This window comes from Erpetoichthys calabaricus, chromosome 8 (genome assembly GCF_900747795.2).
Source record: "Erpetoichthys calabaricus chromosome 8, fErpCal1.3, whole genome shotgun sequence".
Taxonomy (NCBI): Eukaryota; Metazoa; Chordata; class Cladistia; order Polypteriformes; family Polypteridae; genus Erpetoichthys; species Erpetoichthys calabaricus.
In genome coordinates, this window is record NC_041401.2 from 102,528,948 (window position 1) to 102,552,765 (window position 23,818).

General features: G+C 38.6%; 1 protein-coding gene across 1 annotated transcript in view; it reads right to left on the reverse strand.

The window, feature by feature from the left end:
• Nucleotides 1-21,175, reverse strand: part of ptprna (protein tyrosine phosphatase receptor type Na) — a 125,146-nt gene extending 103,971 nt beyond the window's left edge. The window contains exon 1 of the mRNA XM_051931067.1: nt 20,954-21,175. Within this exon, the coding sequence (XP_051787027.1) occupies nt 20,954-21,032 (79 nt within the window). The 5' untranslated portion in view covers nt 21,033-21,175. The remainder of the gene's footprint in view (nt 1-20,953) is intronic.
• Between the last annotated feature and the right edge of the window lie 2,643 nt (nt 21,176-23,818).

Genomic DNA, 23,818 nt, shown 5'->3' on the forward strand with positions numbered 1-23,818 from the left:
TATTTCAATCTTAAACTGCTGCATTCAGTGTTTTAATTGCTCCTTATTAGCAATAAGATGTAAAACAGGAGTAGGCAATGTCGGTCCTGGTGAGCCGCAGTGGCTACAGGTTTTCATTCAACCCAATTGCTTAATTAGAAACCAATCATTGCCAATCTCAGACCTTATTTAATTTTATGGTTTGTTAGTCTGTGCAATGTAAGGCTTTTATCGTAGATTTTTTTTCCTTTCCAAGGATATCATCCAAATGATTTGAAGCCTAAAACAGATCATTTTCAGTATGTCACATTTTTCTATTAAGTGTTTTATTAAATCAAACCGTGCATGATGAACACACACAGATGTAATTGGAAAAAAGCTAGCTGGAGAACTGCTGGCTGCTTTGTCTTTTACATCTTATTGCTAATAAGGAGCAATTAAAACACTGAATGCAGCAGTTTAAGATTGAAATAAGCAATTAAGGTTGGAGAACCTTAACAAGCGAGACCACTAAAATGAAGCATTAAAATGTCACTTAAGCAATATGTGCTTCATCAGCAATAATTGAGTTCTCGTTAAGGAACTGGGTTGGAACAAAAACCTGCACATACTGTGGCACTCCAGGACCGACGTTGCCTACCCCTGATGTAGAGTACAATTTCTCGGTATGGTTTAAGAGCACACACTTCCTTAGAAGCTATGACCAATCACCCTTTACTGGCTCTCAGGGAAAACCTTCATTCTGTAATTCAGGATTTCTGTCATGCCAATAAGGACTTCAACCATGTGGGCTACCACAAATATTGAAGATGTAGGAGGTACAATTTAGTCAGAAATGATTCCTTAAAATAACTGCTACTAAGTATTTGCTGAGCCTTGGGACATGCATGAAAGAAGACTATTACCATTTTACTAAATGTCAAAAAGGGAGGCCTCCTTCCCTCACATTAAAGATGTGATTACTGAAAAGGCTTCTCCTGTTTTGCCTTGGAAATACTGAAGAAGACTACAGGGTGAACAAGTGCATAGGTTGCATCTCCTGCATGCAGGCATTGATATGCCAATGTCACTAACCATGTATTTATCAAAACTGATTATTCCATTACATTCCAACAGAATACATGAGTCCATCAGCATCTTCAGGTAAAAGGCAAGTAAAAGTAGATTGCTATGCACATGCATACTCATATTTAGAGCTGCCAATGAATCTAACGCATATGTCTTTAAAGAGGGAAGAAACCAGGTTACATCCATGATACTTATGTTCGCAATACCTGCAACTGCATATTATGAAATTGTATTTATGATGTGCACTGAGAGAAATAAAACAACAAAAAAATTAAACCATTATTTCAAAATGATGCTCCACACAGACCAAGAGTTAAAAGGCCAAATCTACTTCATAATCGAGAAGTAGTCGATGCGAAAGAGAATTGTTAGCAAACCCTGTCTACTTGTACTGATATTATCTCTTCAAAATATCCACAGAGGCATTTCCTTTTCTAAACTATGTTGCAAGATGTAGTATTGTTAAGACCTGACATTTTAAACAATGTAATTCTAATTTATTTTTCAACACGGGAGGAAAATTTTCAACACTGAAAAATCAATAATCAATAATTACATCGATGAAGAAACTTATTGATTTTCCCATGCGCCCCATCATCTGTTTTTATATGTATGTTTTGTGAGAAGGCCATCAAGGTTAAAAAGCAATAAAGATAAAAAATGAGCATTCATCAAATCAATGATTTTAATTTTCATCTAATTTTAAGAAGCCTTAATATTTTTTATAAAGCTTATTTAAGTTGGACAGGACTATAGAGTATAAAACGTGTTCTGTCATTAGCCCAGTGCAGTGAAAATGTTACTTGTTCAAATACTAGACCTGCCAAAGTCTAAACATGCCCTGCCTGCCTAAAATGACACTCCAATAGCTGTGACATCTAGGGAGTTTTAAAGCAAATTACAATACCGAAGAGAAGACAATGACTGTGTTTCTGGGTGTTATATTTAACAAAAATAGGCAGAAATAAAAGTGTACTTGAAAACATAATACAAAACTAACAAACAGTTAATCAGAAATACAACAGAGCATACAGTTGTTACTTTGGGCAATATGAGGAAACAGTAGGATTTTCAGGAATTTTGTATCTCAATTTCAGGTATAGCTGTAGATTAACTTATTTATTTCAGATTTTTACAGAGTATGCACTTTTCCTCCCATATCCTACAGATAAGTATAAAAGTTGAATTGGCACCAAAAACTGCCTTTGAATGAGTGAGCTTATGTTTTCTAAAATAAACTGGTGTCCCATCTAAGGTTGAGTTCTATGTTTAACCCATTACTGGTGAGGTCTTGCCCTGATGACCCTGACTTGGATTGAGTTGGTGGGAAAGTCAAATGGTGAACAGATTATAGTGTTCCGTGTACCAATCCTTTCCATGTACAAGAACAAAAGAGGAAAAATGTAAGCAAATACAGAAAGACACTTTCTTCTGAATGTTCAGTAATAGAATCAAGAGTAGAATTGAACAGGTGCTGCTCTGGAATATAACTATGAAACATTTAAACAAGAAGCCAATAATCTGAAGGAGAAAGATGTTTAAATGTTTTCCTCTTGTAATTTCAAAACAAATACTGAAGTTTCAGAATTTTTCTGTCTGCTTCTTAGTTTTAACCAGTGATGTTGAGAACCACTGTTTCTTTAACTAAGTCACTCTTTCCAGCCTCTGGAATGAGACAAAAGAGTGAATGCAGGAGAGGGCCACCAATGGAGAATGATGCAACTTTAGACCATCAAATGACTCCAACAAGATTATCGATGTTAATGTGTACTATGGTTACTCTTGGCAGGGATGGGTAGTCATTTGGCTTGCATAAGTTGAACTTTGACTTTTTAGTTTAATCTCCAAATGGCCATACTTTATCTTAATATCATTTCAATTTGCTCTTTTAAATCTTTATGAAAATTAAAACAGAAAGAGTAGAAAGCTTTAAAACAATTTGTTTATTTATTTTTCAATGTTTATATAGATTGAAATATACAGTGTATGGTGGTGTATTTTGTGCCCATCATTTAAAAAGTAGGTCAGTGAGATGCCTATTGGCTTTGCTGTTATATATCTCCTTTTAAATCATAAGGTAGTGTGGTTTTCAATGACTAGACAATGACATATTAAAACCACGAGTTTGGATGTTTAAATTTCTTCTGTACTGTGTGATTCTAGACCAGCATGGGTTCCAAAAGTCATCATCCATGACAATAATGAACCTCCATAAAGGTATGTGCAGTTCTTATAATGCAAGAGCAAAATCAAAGATCCATCTTTCCCACTGTTTTTTCTGGACTCACGTTTTCTATTAATTAATAGTGTGGAGATGCAGCCTAAACAACAATATATGGCAAAAAGCTAGGGAGTAGCAATGGACAGGATTCTAATTTAGACTCCATAATTAAACTAACCTGAACATTTCAATTAATATACAGATTAGTAGTTTCTGAAGACAAGTTGAGGTGACTGTGTCAGAATATATTATTGAAGATCACCAGGCTGGCAACAGATTACCATAAACACAAACAATATCAAGATAACACAAAACAAAGGATGGTTATGCCAAGACATGCTGAGAGAAAGAATGAGAAAAGAACACACATTGGTTGTCAACAGAAATCTCTCTTCAGATGACAGATGTAATGTGGGCAAAAAGCAACCACCAGAGGGTGATAGAGACAAGATATGTTGTTGATATTCCCCAAGTCAAGCTTAAGAAAGAGGGAGGACTTGGGGAGCTGGCAGTAAACCAATTTAATTCCTACAGGAGTGGTAGCACACACTTCCTGGGTAGAACTGTGGAGGCAGTGTTCTACAGTACTTTTAAGAGTACAAGAGGCGCAGTTACAATTTTTTGGTTGTGGTCTTTTTGTTCAGAGCATAGTTGAAGAGGGTTGTGGCTTCACAGACAGCCAGAAGACACTGTGATTTCATAACCACAAAACTTTCTGTGACTAGAAGTGATCCCAGTGTGGAGTCAGGAGGAAAGTTGGAGTGAAAGCTGACTGAATGAAACAGAAGTGTATAGCTGCAGAACTCCATTAATAGACATCATTCATTAGCCTGCGGCCAGAAGTGTGAATTGGGGAATCTTGGCACAAGCTATGTTGAAAATGTGTTGTAAGTAGTTGTTAATGAATACAACATTGGGTTGGTGGTTAAAGTTATGTATGCATGTAAAGGCAGATAGCCACTTTTCACAAATAAAGCCTAATGTCATAAATTAACAAATGAACAGCTTCATAGCAAAAGGTAGTTTGGCATTTCTTCATCATAACTGAAATCTCCTTAAAACTAGTTAAATTGCACATGTTTTACCAGCCAGTATCTAAAAGTACTCTTATATTAAATATACTATAATATTTCTGTAAGACAATGTTCCATTGAAATTTACTTTGTTAAATTCACCATCTTTAATATTTTTGTCACACATACTCAAGAAACATAGCAGCAAATCCTGGTATGAAACTTGGTGAGAAAAAGTCAGGAGTGTCCACACATAGACATTCAGTGGCAGAGACCTCTCAGCCTCAGAAGTATGGAAATAATCACAGTATATTTACCTTTTAAGAATATTGCCAGATTATAAATTGTGGCTGCATCACATAGAAATATTATGCCATATGTAACATCAGAGCACTTACACGCAATGCAAATAGTTTTAAAGATTCATGCTACTGTACAATTGTAGAAACAGTAAAGTGTTTTATTACTGAAGTCATACAATCATTAATTTAAGATATTAAGCTTTATTAGTGAAATGAAGCTGCACATATTTATTTATTCATTAAATTTTTTATTTATTTATTCTCTGCTTTTATATGTACAAGTGCATTTATCCACTAAACAAATGTTTTAGCTCTGGGGATCCAGTGAACCGCCCTTTGCCAAGACTGTCCACTTCACACCTCCAGTCATAGGGCCCTAAATTATGTCACAGTGTCCTGCATATGGAGGAGCCACAGAGGGGTTAATCACTAGAGGTCTGCTGCCAGACTCTTTTAAAGAGAGAAAAAAGATGCCAAGATTGAGAGAGAAAGAGATGGCAGCAAACAAACAGTGTTTTCCTGATACTGGAGAAGTGTGTCCCCAGACAGGGTGCAGGATGTTATTTTTGGTACCATTTCATTGTATTTTTTCTTTGTGTATTTTGGAAATGAACACACCAGTTCTTTGGGGTTTTAATGGCATCATTCTGTATGTGGAGTAACACCATGTAGTAATCTCCTAGCTACGGTTTACAGGTTTGTGATGTCTGGGCTTCAATTATCTATCTATTTGCTGATACTGCTTATTTCATTGCACAATTACAGAGGGAGAGAGAGGACAGTGTAATCTGTAAGAAAACAACCTTAGATGGTAGGCTAGTCCATCACGGGCCATGCTTACAAACACCTATTGTACATTTTGCTAATTTAGAGTCACCAATTAACACAACATGCATATGCTTGGAATGGGGAATAAAACCACAGTCCTCAGAGTAAAATTACAAGGTTGTGAGGGTAATGTACAAACTCCACATAGACACTGGCAAGACCATAAGTAGAACTCAGGTGTTTAAAGCAGTAAGGCAGCAGGTCTAATGACTTCACTTCATTCAATCCCAAAATGGTGTTTTTTGAAAAGGCTAAAATGTACAGAAATTTTAACAGCTTCTGATACTATTATTTAGAAATGTTTATAGGCAATGCAATTCTTCAAAAACAAGTAAATCAACTACATATAGATGTTCACACTCAGCAAACTTATGAAATCTCATATAACTGTCTATTTACTAAAGAGTAACATATGTGAAACTAAAGAATACTATATATATATCAGGGTAAAGGTGGAAAGTCAAAATTAAAGTTTTGCACGTCTATAGCTAGAAAAGGTGCAACAGCTCATCTCTTGTTGCTCAGTTCTCACAACAGCTAATTAATCAACCAGATATTTTTTTTCTGAATGAACATCCAAAGACACTGCAGGAGTTTCATTTCATGGTAGATTGTCATTGTCAGAAAAACAAGCAGTACCTCATCTATTCACTGTCTGCATCTGGAGTACACCTGGCACGTGCTGTGTGTGTTTATCAAGGGCTTCCTAGCCAGCTGTTGATATGCCACATGTGAAAACTGCAAACATCTCTACCAAATCAGTGTACCTATCCATGAAGCCACTTTGCATTTCCTTTGGGGTGAGGTGCCAGGACTTCTCATATAACACAAATCTTGTTCAGACACTTAGGTACATTTGGATTTCATCCAGTTTATCTAATTTGCTAAAATTAGGAGGACATGGTCACTTTGGTTAGCTAGTACTGGATCCTCTGGCTTATTTATGTAGCAACAAATAGTTCAAAGTCTTGAGAAGCATAATGAAATGTGGCACTCTAGTATTACTAACCTTCCTGCCAGGTGCAATCCAGTGGCTGAAAATAAAAGCGCAAAAAGAGGACACCCAGTCAATTGAGAAATATGACTGTAGGACTTTCTGAAATTCAACAGTACAACCATAATTAGAATTACAGGATTCCTAAAAGCATTCTCATGTACTATTATCAGCAGCTACGCTCTGTAATTTATCACGAAGGCCCTGTCCAAAGTGCTGCCAGGGACTCCACCATTTGCGAGGAATAGGGAATCTCATTTAAGTATTGACATCATTACTGACAAAAAAAAGTGTCAGCTTGCTAATTATTTTGTTCACCTTCAGGTCCGAAACAGTAATGCTTTTAATAAACTTGTATGCAAAAAAGGGACTTTAGCTTAGGGATGTGTTTAAATAACCTATAATATGGTAATCAATAGAGTTCTTTTTGAATTTTAAATACTAAAATGAAAAATAGGCTGCATGTATTGTCAGATAGTTAGTCTTGTTAAATGGTTGTCATTATACATAAATTGGAGACATTCCTAGATGCAGTACATTAAGCTGGAGACAACACTTTGGATCAGTAAAATACTGAAAAATAGTACATTAGTGAAAAGGAATGGAAACTCATAAAACAGAGCCATGAAGTGAAACAGACAATGAACCATGTTTAGAACGAAAAAAATTTAAAATTACTTTATAAAGATCCGAAACCAATGGCATAAAATGCAGTGCATGAAGAGACAAACAGATATAGGTTGAATATATGTATAAAACGGAGAACATGTGGCCAGAAGACATGCTAGAAGCATACAGATGTCACAAAGGGGTATGGCAAGCAAAATTGCATAAACCAAGAATGCAAATGGAAAGATATTAAAGACAAAAATATTAAACATTATAATACTAAAGACACGAAAGATGAAAGGGGGGCATTTTGAACAGTTACTAAACAGTGCACAACCTTCATGTCCATTGAACATCAAAATTGGATATATATGCCTCTATTTAGAGCCCATTAAAGATTAAGAAGTTGCATGACCACTGAAAAAGCACTAGAGTGGAATGTCAGCTGGGAGATATAAAACAGCATTGACACTGTGTTACTGAAATAGGGAAGCAGTCCTATAGACAAATGGCTAACTGATTTTTTTCATCAGAATGCATTTTGGAATATGCCCATCTGATTGTAAACAAGATATTATCATTCAGATTCCTAAGAACATTGATCCAACAGAATTTGGAAACTGGTGGAGAATCATATTGCAGTCTATGCCAACAAAACTGTACTGTACAGTTACAGGAATTTACATGAGCAGGAAGTACACTTCAGAGTAAGCCAAAACAGCATTGACCAAATCTACATGTTAGAAGTGATCCAAGAAAGCATTGGAGTTCCATCAACTGTTAGTTTTGTATACTTCAAGAAATGCTTTCATGGCCTACACAGACCAGTAGTCTGACAAATGGTTTGTTCCACATCAAATGACTGAGGGAATAAAAGACCTGTATAAAGGATCACAGAATTGCATTAAAGGGAAGGCAGACTGTCACTCTGGTCCAAAATATTAAATGATGTGAGACAAGGGTGTGTTTTCTCCACATTACTCTTTTCTCTTGTCATAGACTGAGAAGTGAAATGTGATGCTGAGCAAATTTGAGACAGAATGTGTAAAGATTCAAAACTAACAGACCTAGATTATACCAATGACATTTTTATAACTACAGGTAACATACATATGGAGCAGAGTTTAATAACCTGCTGTGTGAAGCAGACAAACAGTATCTCACCATAAACAGACACAACACCAGGATAATGGTGGCTGGAAATCCCAGGAAATCAGTCAACAGTACAGCTGAGCCTAAACTTATTTGGGCTGTAACATGCAAGATGGTAGCAACACATATCAAATAGTGTATGCAATATAGGGAAAGCCACTGGTACATTCACAAAGTTACAAAACATTGTTAAGCATAAAATGATCCATCTTCAAGCAAAATTGAAGCTGTAGAACACCACTTCAATCTCAATTGTAACATATAGAGCAGAAACATAGGATATGAAAAGATGCTCAATAAAGCGAGTAAATGTTTTTGACTACTTGAAAAAAATTTGTTGTATAAAATGACAAGTCGACAATGCCAGTTTAAATCAACAAATGGTTCAATCATTGGTCTTAGACATTCTACAACAGAAAGAGCTAGTTTTGTTTGGACAACAAAAAAGCAAAACAAGTTCGAAAATATACACATGGTGTAACATTCAGATGCGTTCAGGGACTTAACTATTCTAACGTTTGAGTATTTTCAATTTTTGTTTAATTACTTTATCAATACATCATCAGTTATCATACCTGCATGTCTGTTTATTCAATATTTTAATAACAATAAGTCATATTCAAAAATTACAAAGAGAATAGAATGTAATTCTATGTGTTAGTAGAGTACATACATTAAATGTTTTTACAGCACTTTACATCTTGCCTGAAGAAGGGGCCTGAGTTGCCTCGAAAGCTTGCAAATTGTAATCTTTTTAGTTAGCCAATAAAAGGTGTCATTTTGCTTGGCTTTTCTCTACATTCATAATGGCTAACACGGTACAACACCCTAGTACTACAGCACTTTATAAAGTTCTAATTACAATTTAGGCAAAACAGGCTTCTGCTGGCTAAAGTGGCTGTCAAGCGATGTAACAATTGCATTAATTGATGTACTTTTGTTAGTCGTTGGTTGTGTGTAATGTATATGAAGTTACTGTAACACCCTGTTTTTTCTTGTGACACATTTTTGCATTTTTTTGTGTCTTCAAGACCCCGGATTACCTCCGACAGTCATCCCGTATTGGATACTGCCCTTGGAGAATCACCACCAATGATCATGCCCATCCATCTTAGAGAATCGTTGATGCAGGTCATAGTGGAGCAATGCTATTTGCTTGAACTGCTTGAGGCAACTCATCACAAGTCACTCCGCAAACCAACCCTTTCCAATTGCGTTCAATTGTGAATCACGACCTTACACAGCCCAAATTCAGACAGCACAATACACAGTTTAAGAACCTATGAATTACAGTATACTGTCAAAGAAATACTGAATCCTTTATAATGTGCAGATAATGCAGCAGTAAGGTTGTTTTTAATGTAACATAAACAGTGAATATGTGTTTATTCACTGCAAGCCTACAAAGTCACAGTACTACGATTATGAAACTTGTTTCCTCTACCATTCATTTTTGGATAAAGCTAGTTGCTTGTATCTTTTACTTATACAGACATGAAGCCCATGTAATTTACCTGGTACAATTTCAAGTGGTAGGTGAAATGAGCTATTGTGACAGAAGTTCATACAAGCTGCTTCGGCTGCTTTTACAGGCAACATCAGGCACAAACCACTGATGTAACTCCAAGGTTCCAACCATGCATGTGACCCTCCAGGCACTTTACTATCCCCTATTAGGATAAGGACCTGCTCTGCATCAGGAATGTATATCAGATAAGTAAAAGAAGAAAATATACAAGTTGCAGCTACCTCTCTCCAGGTAAATTTAAAACAGTAAACCAATCTACAATTGAGGTTGAACATAATCTTTGCCTGTTTTAAGACTGACAGGTTTGAAATTTTGCCAATATGTTTCTGTGGGAGTTTTTGCAATTTAAAAATATTCTAGAGCATGCACTATTCAAGATATCTCAATGAAAATATAATGTTCATTGACCCACTGGGGAGAGCAAGCTGTTTCATGTAGACAGGCAGACAGACAGACAAGATGTCAACAGTAGATATTTCTTGCATTATATGTGAACACACTTAAAAAATGGCAGCTGAAAGAAGAGTAAACAAAGTTAACGAGAATTAGGACGGAGCCACATGATTAATAAAGAGCTGGAAAAGATGAAAATTAAATGAAAAGTTGCAGGAGATGTATGTCAGGATCACTTGCTATGGAGAAGAATGGTGGCTGACACCTAATGTTCCAAAATGACCATGAGTCCTAACTGAATGTATACTGTATGCTCACTACTCACCATGTACCTTTTCAATGTGAAACGTTTGACAGGGAACACCTTTCACCTAATCAGGTATCAGTTTATAGATTTACTACATAAGGAGAGCATAAAGAAATCAATTTATAAAAACAATTCTTTAATTCATGCCTTATCTTGTAAGTCCATTTAGGAAAAAGATTTTTAAAAGGGCATTGCTACTGTCACAAAAGCCAGTAACTTCACTGTAGTACCAGCAGTCACTATACCATGGGGCAGTTCATAAGTGTTAAAAAATAATTATAGATGACTTACTACAGTAAATATTTTGAAAATACTCAATACCTACTGTTCATATCACAAATGCTCAAAATGTTTCACATACATTCATTTTACAAATTCACCTATGAATTATGGGAGGACAATGTCTATCCCCACTAGAACTAGCAAAGGATAAGACACCTGTTCATGGCAGGACACAAATAAATACACATAGTCATACTGGGCCAAATTAGTTTCACCAAGTAAACTAATGTGCAGATTTTTAGAATTTGTGAGAAAACAAGATACCCTGAAAAACCCTATGGGAACACTCACTGTCTAATTACACATGGACAGTGAGAAAAGCAGTATTAACCACTACACCACTGTACCATCCCGTATTAATCTAATATATCAAAAGGATTTCAAAGCAGTTTTATCTGCTTTGTCTAGGTTCAAAAAAAGAAAAGTCGGTTTCCCAATGTGGCCAGTCCCTTCACATTTGGCCATGCATATGCACTGAAAAATCTCTAAACTTCCAAATACAAAGAATTCAGTCATGACTTGCTTTTTGCCTCACTGTTCAAGGTAAGCCTATCACTTCTTGACACTTCACTCATTTTGCTTTGTGAATCATTTCAATTGATAGCACAAGAAACAAGAGAAATGGCAGGCCGCAGAATGATGCGCATATAGACGTCAGCTGCTGACTCAGGTCCTCCCCTGAGAGCGCAGGAGTGCGTGGGCTGCTCTCTCTCTCATGTACTGCATTTACGTTTTTGCTTTTTTTGGGAGGACTGGAGATGGACATTCCTTTCATCATTAAATGCTGGGGTGAAGGTCAACCAGCAAGTCGTGCAAACAGGGTGACTATATTATTCCACTGATAATAGTTTGCTAAAAATTCAATTGATTTGTGGGCTACTTCAGCATTACAGAAACAGATTTCAAAATAGAACAGATGTCACAGATGTAGAATTTGCATAAAAAGAATATGTCAAAGCCACAAAAAGTCAACAGGGTCCCAATAACCCACATACAGAGCATCACTCTCTTGTTCTGCGTTCCTCTTCTTGACAGAAATACTTGAGCAGAGCTGTGCCATTATTGTTGAAGCATTCTCCTGGGTCACACTGAATTAAATGACTAATCCAACTACATCCTGCAGATGGCTTAGAACAAACTTACTCTCCGATTAACCAGGCTCTGATAATTTTTACTGCCTGTCCCATACAAGTCTGTTCCTCTGACTTCAGAGGTATTCTTACTTAACTCAGCAAGAACAGAAATCAGCTTAACAGGCAGGACCTGAACCAGATAAAGTCACTCATTATCTTCAGTGGATATTAGAAATGAGTGAAGACTGAACATCTGAAAGATGTCAAAACATATACCTTCTACAAAAAGAATCTTTATTGTTAATACATACTGTATCTGGAACCCTGAATGAAAGGCCTGTCTTTCTGTTCTGCACCCTTTAGCAAGGAGGCTTACATTTTCACATTGTACCCTTAAGTGATGAAGTGCATTGCAACCCATAATTAAGAAGGCCTCTGTATCCAGTCAGTGCACCCTACATGGAGGACTATATTTTTACTTCTCTGTAACCCCCTAGAAGAAGGCCTGTATTACTTATTTGTAACCCTTAGTAAGGAGGTTCATATTTCTTTAACTGTGTATTCTTTGGTATGAAGACCTGTATTTCGGATTTATACTCTCACAGCGGAGGGCTGAATTTCTATGCTCTGTATCTGTCATGATGAAGTTTATTTTCCTACTCTGTGTCCCTCAGGTAAGAAGGCATGCATTTGTTCACTATACTTTTACATTAAAAGCACTAAATTTCTTTACTTTGTAGTCCTCGAAGAGGAGGCCTAGATCACTCCTAATCTGTACGTCTAATGAAAAGGCCTGTATTTCTACATTCTACACCCCTTACCTCTCACCCTGTTTTTATGAACATAAATGTGTTTCTATACTCTGTAGCCCCTAACTCTACTCTCTTGACAAAAAAAAAACTCAATTTCTGCTCCTCTTTACCCCTTCAGGGGAGCCTGTATTTCTACCTTTCAGAGAGAAGATCTGTATTTCTGTACTCTACCCCTTGGCAAGGAGACCTGTTTTCCTATTTTCTACCCTTCAGAGAGGAGGCCTGTATTTCTTCTTTGTAACCTTCAGAGATGAGGCCTGTATTTCTACCTTAAGTGACGAGGACAGTATTTTTATAGTTGGTACGCAGTGAGCAGGCCTGCATTTCTTTTTCTTTAGCAAAGTGTTCAAACATGCAGAGTTTTACATTAGTCCTGCACTTTTTAGTTTAACAGATGGCAACGTTTTATAAATAATTTAAGCAATTCAGCAACAAGTTGCCTCTGGCATACATTATTGTCAGCTAAATGTTGTTATTTTACTCTTGGCCCGGCCACTATCTTCTATAATATATCTCTGGTTTGCCCAGCATTTGAAAGCCAAGCTACTTACTAAGGCTTTGTGGGGCCCTGAACTGCGTCACTAGGCTCACAGTGCAATTTAAAGTACAGACCTCTCAAGGCTCAAGAGACACTAGATATTTCAGCAGACAATGACTTCATCGCCTCAATGGAATGGATTTGCACTAAATGCATTATTTCAGGAAGAAGCAAAAAGCGCTGGTAGTTCATAAAATAAAGCAAGCAGACACCTTATATGAGATGCGACACAGTGGTAAAAGTGTCCATTTTGAGCTTGGAACCATAAGTAGAAGAGTAGATAGAATGATGTGCAAGTCAGTCCATCTTATTTCACAGTTACCAGTGTAAAGGACCTCAAATTAGTCTCAAAATTTAAATCCAATTTTTAATCATCAGTGGCTTTTTCTATAAAAATGTGTTCATCTGTGTATGTTAATTTTGCATGGTTGTAAATATCATGTTAATATGTTGTATTTTTACACCTGTGTATACACCCTGAGACTGTCATCTTTTCTCATATGAGCAATCCCTTCAAAGTCAATTGAATTTTCTCCCTTGTATCTCAAGCTCTAGTATTGACAGGCAAACCACAACTAAGTGAATCATACAGACATGACCTGCTCTAGCTAAATGACTAGGAAATCTCATTATTAGTGACCGGTATGGAACCTTTAAGGACAGCCAAAACACAGCCATTTCTTGCTGTCAATAGCTTTGACACACAGCACTGATAAAGTATACAAAATCCCAAGCAGGACTAAAAGTAAACCTGCATCCAGATCATGGAGGACAGTGCTCTACACTTACTCTGCCTGTAAAGCATACCTGCTCCAGAGCTCAGGGAGCATGAATGGAGTACCTCAACTGCTTACTGGAGCATTTTTGTCTTCAATGTTCATTTCCTATGAAGATGTAAGAAAAGACAGAGAAAGAGAGAGAGAAAGAAAGAGCACGAAAAGCATTGTCAAAATGTACCAGCCCACTGAATCACTTGGAGTGGTCAATAGTAAAGTTGAGTCACAGGGCAGAAATCGCACATAAGTGTCTTCTTTGGCTCCAAATACAGCCAGTATTCAGGTTCGACATTGACATGCTCCTGCCACCAGATCACACAACTATTTACTCATCTCCAAGAAAAACAAAAGACAAGGCAAATATTAAATAACAATTAGTACTGCAAAATGAATATTAGAGAATTGAACTTCTTTTACAGAACAACATTTACTAATAACTTTCACAGACATGTGATATAAATGTCTCAACCTGACTACCTAAGACATTTTTAGGGAGTAAACATACCAGTGGCCATAATCACAAGTCAAAAGCTTTGAAGATATCATAGACCAATCTCAGACTCATCTCTTAAGCAAATATTATTAGTGTATCCCTCATACCTACCTGTGGGGTTAAAGTTATCACCAGCTTACTGGGATCTATTTTCAGACTGAAGATACCAGGACCCCACCTCAGAACAGAACAATAGAATGAACACACCAGTGATCCCTTTCTGACCGATGCATAGAGCTAAAGGTACCACAGGCCTCCTCAGACCTGCTGATCAAAATAAGGATACCTTTTCTCCCCAACCCAGGACCATAATATTGATGTTACCACTAGCCAAGAGTAGCAGTATCAGGTATCCAGCTGGCCTAACCTTCAAAATTAAGTTATCACTGATCTCTCATACCAACACATAGTGCTAAAGTTATTAACAAACTCCAGAGACCTACGGGTCAGACATACAATTTCAGAGAAGTACCAGCTGTTCAGAATCAAGACACTACTGACTTTCTGTGTGGCTGACTCTGCAACAGATTTCCACAGACCTACTGATCGCTGGTTCCATCAGGGGCCTCACAGTCCCAACTGCAAAGATGTTACAAATAAACTCCTATAACCTGCTAATTAAAACTGAAGATGCCTAGAACCATACAGACTTTAGAATTTTAATTAAATTAACCATGGGGCTGAATTATCACCATCCTCATGAGACATACTGATCAAACTGACAATTCCAGGGTCACAGAAACTGTAAAGCCTGAAGTGTCCAGGGTCACCAAACTGGTAAAGCCTGAAGTTACCTATAACCTCCTTAGAGCTGTCCATGAGATAATTTATCATTGACACCCTCTGGTCTGACCATTGGTCACACAGGTTTTTTCCCCCATTTCCATGTTCCTTCAATGGCTTGAAAAGCTCTGAAATGCCATCAGGTGCTATATGATCATTATAATGTAGTTTATAAATCTGAATGTGTGGTTGTCCAGTACACAAATCCACAATGTTGAACTTATATCCACCAAATTGTGCATGCTATTCCTCATTTGTACAGGAGAACACTATAGGCTATGTTTCATTCTGAAATTTAGTTGATACCCCCTCCCAAAGTGCACCAGGTACCCCTGCTATTACAAATACTGTATATATGAATCTGAGGACAAAAAAACAAAGCACTAAGATCATATGCATTGTGCAGCAAGAGAAAATTGTTTAAACATGAACAAAAATGTTATACATGAGAAAATATGTACAAACCCTACGAATGAACACATTGTGCAAAACCGCAAATATAAACTTTCAACACCATGTACAATTAGCTGCACCCATTGAGTTTTTGTTTATGCTGACATTTAACAGAATTATCATTTCTTTATATTATTTTCCTCTAGGTACTCCAGTTTCCTCTCATATCCCAAAGATGTGTATGATTCAGAATTTGTCCATGAAGTGCGTGTGTGAGTGGGTCTGTGATGGACTAGCATTCTGTATAGGCTGCACTTTCTTGCTTTAAGCTCAGCACTGGAGGGTAGTCTCCATCACCCAATGAACCTGAATTAGATTCAGCACTTTTGAGAATGCTATGTTGCTATAACATCAACGCACCCACCCTTCCTTGAAGAAAGATCTATTCAGTTCAGGGTAATAAAAGGCTACAGCCTACTTTAGCAATGCTCCAGGAATGAAATCTGGTGAGACACTAGTCCATAGCAGAGCACTCATTCACACACATCTAGGGAATGGGGAATTCCTACTGATACAAGGACAACTTGCAAACTACATCTAGGATGTAAAAGTAGCTCTGAAATGTCTGCATGCCCATGGCCGTTATGTCATATTAACCAACAATTATAAATGAGTCTGGGCAGACAAGCTCAAGATCAACAAAAGAAAGGTTCCTCAGAATTTAATGTGCACATTCAATACACAGGTAGGATACTGCACAAGTATAGAGTGCACAAATATGGATGGTATTTGGCAGACAAGGATTTATTAAAGGCTTTACAAACTGCTGCCTATGAAATATCAGCCCTAATATAGAATCATGTCCCACTTATTTATGTAACCTGTACACTCAACTGAAAAGAAAATGGTCAATGAAATATTTAAAATGTAAATTAAAGTTAAAAAATCTGTTGACTATGAATCTAATTGTAAATGGTTCCCCAGTGTCTACACATAATAGCTCAACTGATGTGAATACTAAAAGATAAAGAACCAAACTATGCATTCAAGCATGGTGACAAACAAGGTGCAGAAGGAAGTCTGGAATGAAATTAATAAAAGGTACAAAGTAGGATAAGACTGTACCAAAATTCTCTTGAGTCACTGTTAGGCACATTGTGGTCAAATTAAACCATTTCTGGCCATCACTGCAAAATAGGCATAATAGAAAGAGTACTAGGAGGCTTCTAACAGAACTACACCAGTCTCAAGACTCTTTGACCAAGATAACCCTAATAACACAGTCTGTAAGGCAAGATGGCAAGGATGGCACAGCCAAATAAAAGCCTTTTAACATTCTACAAAAATTATGCAAAGAAACACTCCATGTACTGTATGTGATGAAGATTATGCACTCTGACGAGAACAAAGTGGAACTTTAAGTTGCCACTGAAAAGGGAGACTCGTGGAGTAGTAAAAAAAACATCCATACAGTAAAGTAAGATGGTTACAGCAATTTGGAAACCTAGTCTTATAAAGACTGTCTGTGACTAGTACATGAAGGTCCCAAATGATGATCTAACCTAAAAATAAGGAGACTCCTAAAGGAAAATCAGACGACAGAAAGGAGTGGCTCAGCAACATCCTTGACTACCCTGGTCAATGTCCAGAACAGAATCCCGTGGCACAATATAAAGACTGTAGTTTCCAATTCTCCAGTTCTCGTGTAAAACTGAGCACATTTTCACCCATCTGTAAATTAAAATATATGGCTACAGTTAATTAACTTTTTCAAATAACTTTTAAACTCGGAAAATTACCTTCATTTGCATATTGTTTCTAGATTTCAGTTTAGGCAGATACCCAGGATCCCAAGTACCACAAGCACAAACAGGCAGGAGTCAATAAACATTTGACTGTTTGGCTGTATGTGACCAACAATCTGTCCAAATCCCACAACCCATTTGCTTTCATTTTTTTTTTATAAGGCTCCAGAAGAAGTGTAAAATTTTAGGTGATACTTCTATGGAGCCTGGCAAGGGCAGACCAACTACATTTTTGAACCAAATGATGTTGGAAAGTATGGCACTTGATCTTGGACAGACTGAGTACAGATCAGCTTAACACAAAGCATTTCTTTCCATATTGCTGCAGAATGTGGACAGAAGCCCACTCAAATGTACTGTACTGTATATCCTTATTTTATATAATATCTTGCTATAATTTGCTTTCCAAGTACAGAGCTACAGTATAGCTGTATACTTTTGGTTTTTTTTTTTTGGTTTTTTTTTAACAAGTGGGTTAAATGACTTGTTCTGTGCCACACGTAGTAAGCGAAGGGTGGTGACGGAGCTGACAACTTGTGGTTTCAATTTCAAAGCCACAGCCGCTAAGACACTCTGCTTCAGTGCTGCCAGTATGTGCCTAGCCATCTGATCACAACCCTCAATCATTCGACACCTTCTGGAAGAAATCTTCACACACTGTTACATGGTGATCAGAGCCAATGTGTTCAAGATGATGATCCACCATCATTTTGCAAAAAACAATTCTTTACAGATATACAGAGTGCCAGTTTAAATAAACCACTTGTTCAGATACAATTATAGCTTAATGCAGGTTTCGGCCACTTGTCTATGTGTTTTATTGGTAAACACCAGAAACAAACGCCTTAGTTGCAAGAGGAGCTCAGCTCTGGGTGTTTCAAGGCTTCAAGGAAGAAAGGCCCAAAGTGAGCCAGTGATGTTTTCACAAAACCAGAGGCAGTGCACTCAAGTGAGGTGAGCAGAATGCAGAATATTAGCTTCTGATCCTCCACCAAAGAGGCCTCAGCATCCTGTTCAGGCAAAACTACAAAGCGACTCTGAACACAATGCCACCAGGGCAATGCGAAGCTGGCAATGAAAATGGAATGTGATGTCCTCACACTGTGGATACAAAGAAATCAAAGCAGTTTTCCTCCCTTGTTTAGACCAATGGTTAATGGGTCATATAGCACCTTTCATGTCAGAGCACAGGTTTACAGTATGAACTACAACAAAAAATACAAAAAAAAAGACCTATGCAGAATGAGAAGCTGTCCTTCTGAGCAGTACCCCAGGACCACTTTAGTCCAGACCTCCAGTCAAGGCTATCCACTTCCATTTTACACACACACACACACACACACACACACTGTCTTCTCTCTGCCTCTCTCCCTTCCCCTCTCTGTTGTCAGCAGTGATCAAACATACGCAAGAAAGCAAAGACTGGCGCTGCACAAGCCTGACAAGCGAGGAGAAGCCGATGGCCTTCATTCAAAACCAACTTGCGTCACTCTGCCTGCTACGGCATCTTAGATGCAATGAAAAACAGCATTTAGATCTAATCGTAAAGACAGACACATTCGAGTATCTGTCTCTCTATTTTTAAAAACAATAAAATATCTTCAACACTAAAAATTTTTTTTTACATTGCAATTCAGTACTAAAATGTAAAATATATTTCAACATAAATTGTTGCATTCATTTAGTTATTTATTTTCCATACCACCTTATTGAAATACACTACGCTGAAAAGACAGGGCAGGAATCAGATCTGAAGGAGATGGCAGCTTACTGCCAGCACACTCACTCCTACTAGGCAGATTTAGAGATATCAATTAAATGAACACATAGGAGGAAAACTGGAGCACAATGAAAAGCACCCAGAAAGACCTGTGGAGAACATGCAAATGACACAGAGACAGTGACCGAAGGACTCAAGAGGTATGTGGCAGCAGTGCTATCCACCATCCCATTGTACATTAATCAAAAGAATATAAACAGAATGTTTTCCATTAACTGGTGTAATGAATAAGCATGAGTTTCTGTACTGTATAATGAGCAGGGTGGTTGCACAAAGGCCACAACCGGACAACTAGACAGAGGTAAATAGACAATTGACTTAGCCACCAATGCACAAGTTCAAATACCCACCATAAAACATGTACTGTATATTCTAACTTAGATAAAGAAGAGAAATTTTCATTCCAGGGGTTTATGTTTATACCCCACGCATCACATGGCAGGACAACAGTTGAATACAGTGAACCAAAATGGCACAGACAATGTTGCTTAAATGTGTTACTTTCTGAAATCCATACTCATAACCTGTCCAGCCCTAGAAAGCGCCATGTAGTGAGTTACTTCACCGGTCAACCTCATGACATTCAAAACAGAAATGAATACAGATGGAACAACACAACAGGCTCTGCCCTACATGGCACTGAAGAGATAAAAATCCAGGGTTTATGTCCCTATGGCAGCAGCAGTTTGAGGTTTAGAGCAAGAACAGCAGTAATAAATTGCCACGTTATAAGAAACTGAATGTCCAATGCTGCACAAGTATAACCTAACAGAACCCTTCTGCTCTATTTACCTTCAGTAAAACAGAAAATCCAATATGAACCCAGTCATTAGGAGCTGGCTATACTGTGAAAGGTGTACTGATCGCATCTCTCCACACTTGTCACCTTAATTCGCGCACTGATGCTCAGCTTCAAGTGGCTTCCAGATCACACTCCAATTACACATAATTTTAGACAGTAATGGGCCACTGGAATAACACTGCGTACCCAACGGTTGGCACATAAAGAGAACAGGATAGTTCTTCCTCTCTGCCACCCTGAAATGGAATATGACTTTTGGTGATAACAGGACAGGTCAGTCATGCAAGTAAATTTGTCAGATTAAGAAAGCAAGTTCTCTCTCTCTGTTCACTTAAAATACTGATTAGGAATGCAGCTTCATCTTCAAAGTAAGTGAACTCACAGCCCATGTATTCCAAAAGCCACATGAGCCATCTTTGATCCTTGGCACCATTAAAAGTTAGCACAACCTGCATAACATCCAAGGGATTCAGAGTTTGTTTTTGCTCTGAACAGAAAAGTATCCCAGGTGTGGAAACCGCCGTAAAGGAATAAGGGGAGGAGTAGGGCTGGGAAGCATGCAGGTGTCACAAAAGCCATCTGTTGTGTACTTCACCAAAGCTGGCAGGGTCACATCACCTAAGCTACTTCAGTCAGTGGCACCTGTTTATGGGGGATTGATGGGACAGCACTGGACAGCAGGTACCATGGGCCAGGCCCACCAACATCTTCTGCCTTTCATCACTTAATACCCTGCTCTCATTCAATAAGTCACCAAGGAGACAGTCAGTGAATGTCTACGCTAAAGAGTTGCGCTACCAATCAGCACGGATGCACACGGGTCACGCAAAAGGTGGATTGTAAACTGAACAGAATTGGTAATATCCGTCTGTGCAGATTCCTATCTGCGCTGGGACACATCCCCAGACTCTTTTACAGCCCTGCCACTTGCTGCGGTTCGGTGACATACGGACCCCAGTAGGCGCCCCTTCATCCGCCCTGCAGGCTCCTGCTTTATTATTATTATTATGATTATTTCTTACCATATCTGCTGCCGGTGCTGCCCAAATGGCCGAGCAGGGCTAACACGCAGAAGCCCGTCCACAGGCGTGCGTGCCCCATGTTTGCGAATCTTTCCGCCCGCCACTCACGCCTTCATCTTCGCGTAAAACCGTTCTGATGCTGGAGAGTCGGAATCCTGGCAGGTGCACAAGTGAGCTACCGCGGCGGCTGGCCGAGAAACTGAAGTGGGAGCGGGAGGGAAAAAACGGACTGGAAATTAAGGACCACAATTTAAAAAAAAAAAAGCCCGGGATGGAAGAACCTTTGCCGCGGAGCTGGAGTGTGTATATATGAGTGAGTGAGAGAGAGAGAGAGAGAGAGAGAGCGAGAGCGAGAGCGAGAGAGAGAAAGCCTCGGGCATGCGCGAACTTAACCGGAGGGGCGGGGCCAAGCACGTGGAAGAGGAGCTAAAGAGAACGTACAAAGCGTGAGGTGGAGTATTGGAGCGGCAGGAAATCGCAAGACCGTGTGGAGTAGGCGTGGCGCCACTGTAAAGCCCTCCCACGTTTCTCATTGACCCATCGTGTAGCTTTGCTTTTTAATTTTTTTTTCTCAAAGAAAAATTTGCCTAAACTATATAGTTGCATTGTTTCTCTTTATTAAAATATCAGATTATAAACTTAACTAGCAAAATCACCAGTGTTAACGTTATCACTGGAAGAGTTAAACTGTTAAAATTATTTGGAATATATGTAGGAAGAACTGTGGCTTAAAAGGATATAAATAAATAATAAATACATCTCTAGCATAAATAAATTGTTGCTAGGAAAGTGCATATTCGGATGGCGATTATACAGGATACATCTGAGTAACGGAGTTTAGAAAATAAGATTGACTTCAAATGTTACCAATCAGAGTCACTCAAAACACACGACATTAGGGAGACGCTATCAACTAGTAATTTAATGAATTTATTACTAGAGGTAGGTCTCATTGGAGGGAAATGTGAACGCGGTGAGATAGATTTGAACAATATGTCCCTTTTCGGTTTTATTAGCGAAAGGAAATACTGTGAGCAGAACTGCAAAACGTTCCAGAGTCTGATGTCGACACTGAAAATTTCGATGACGCTCCAAAGGCGAGTGAAAACCCTGCCGCTAGCTGTGTTCACTTTAGCGATGGTTTGCTACCGATGCTACAACGGAGTACGCTGGAAAATCTACAGCCACAGTGCTGCCAATTGTCAAAAGATCGAGCAGACGATGAAGTTGTTTGATATCCACGAGTCACAAACTCAATCAGTATTAAAATTTCGAACATCTGTTACAGCCGGTAAGGTGTGCAGCTTTGCGGTTCATTGATACAGCAGGTAACAGTATGTGGTTGGAATATCAAATAATCTAATTGAGGACAGAATCAGTTGGCAACTCGGAGACTGGAAATGCACGTATCAAGTATGCATGCACAAATTAAAAGGAATGGCAAAACGATCATCCATATGTTTTTTGTTATATACTGTTCAGAATTATAACGGATTGGGCGTGTGTGCCTTGCAGTGGGTTTATGTATCACCAAAAGGTAAGCAGTTAGCTTATCTTCACCGTTTGTCTGTGTATTTAAATTAGTGTTAACAAAAATCATTCAAACTTCTTCCTCTGTCGGCTGCTTTCGTTAGGGGTTGCCACAGCAGATCATCTTCTTCCATATCTTTCTGTCCTCTGCATCTTGTTCTGTTACACCCACCACCTTCATGTCCTCTCTCACCACATCCATAAACCTTCTCTTAGGACTTCCTTTTTTCCTTAACATCCTTCTCCCAATATACCCAGCATCTCTCCTCTGCACATGTCCAAACCAACACAATCTCGCCTCTCTGACTTTGTCTCCAAATCGTCCAATTTGAGCTGACCCTCTAATGTACTCATTTCTAATCCTATCTAACCTTGTCACACCCAGTGCAAATCTTAGCATCTTTAACTCTGCCACCTCCAGCTCTGTCTCCTGCTTTCTGGTCAGTGCCACCGTCTCCAACCCATATAACATAGCTGGTCTCACTACTGTCCTATAGACCTTCCCCTTTCACTCTTGCTAATATCCGTTTGTCACAAATCACTCCTGACACTCTTCTCCATCCATTCCACCCTGCCTGCACTCTCTTTTTCACCTCTCTTCCACAATCCCCATTACTCTGTACTGTCTCAGGTGCTCTATGGTGACACGCACTTCAAGCTGCTTCATCAGTTCATGCCACCTGGATCCTCCTTACTCCACTCACCCAGGGTCAGAAGCAACCCATATGCCACGCTGTTCACCCAGCTCCATGAGCTGACCCAAAGCCAAGGTCCACATCCGAAGCTTACCAGTGGCCACACATCTGGACTGATGGGCTTTAGCAGCTGAAAGACACAATTGAAGTGGTCAGCAAGTGCTGTGTCTGTGCCTCCACCATACCTGCTTCTTTTTAACCGGCTTCTCCAAGTATTCCTACCCTCCTTGGGCATTGCACAGGCATCCGAGGAGTGTGTCCCTATCTGGTCTGGACCATGGGGCCACTATGCTGCCCTCCTCTTTAAACACTCATCCCAAGGGTAGCACAAACTCCACCCAAAGAGTGCAAGGTGAACTGGTTTGCCTTGCCTGCACTCTTAAAAATAATGGTTCTTTATTGGATTGTGTGATTCTTCAAAGAACCATTTCTTGACAAAGCACCATTTCATTCTGGGAAGGGTTCTTTGTATATGAAGTTGGATGTTTGTGCTTTGAAAAACTTTCTTACTTGTAGACAAAAAAAAGACTTGAAATCTTTAATGTATGGTAGGCTACCTAGCAGGACACTAACAGATTAAGAAAACCTGAACTTGGCCTGTGTGATTGTGTGCCACAAGAGTCCTTTTAAAACAATGACC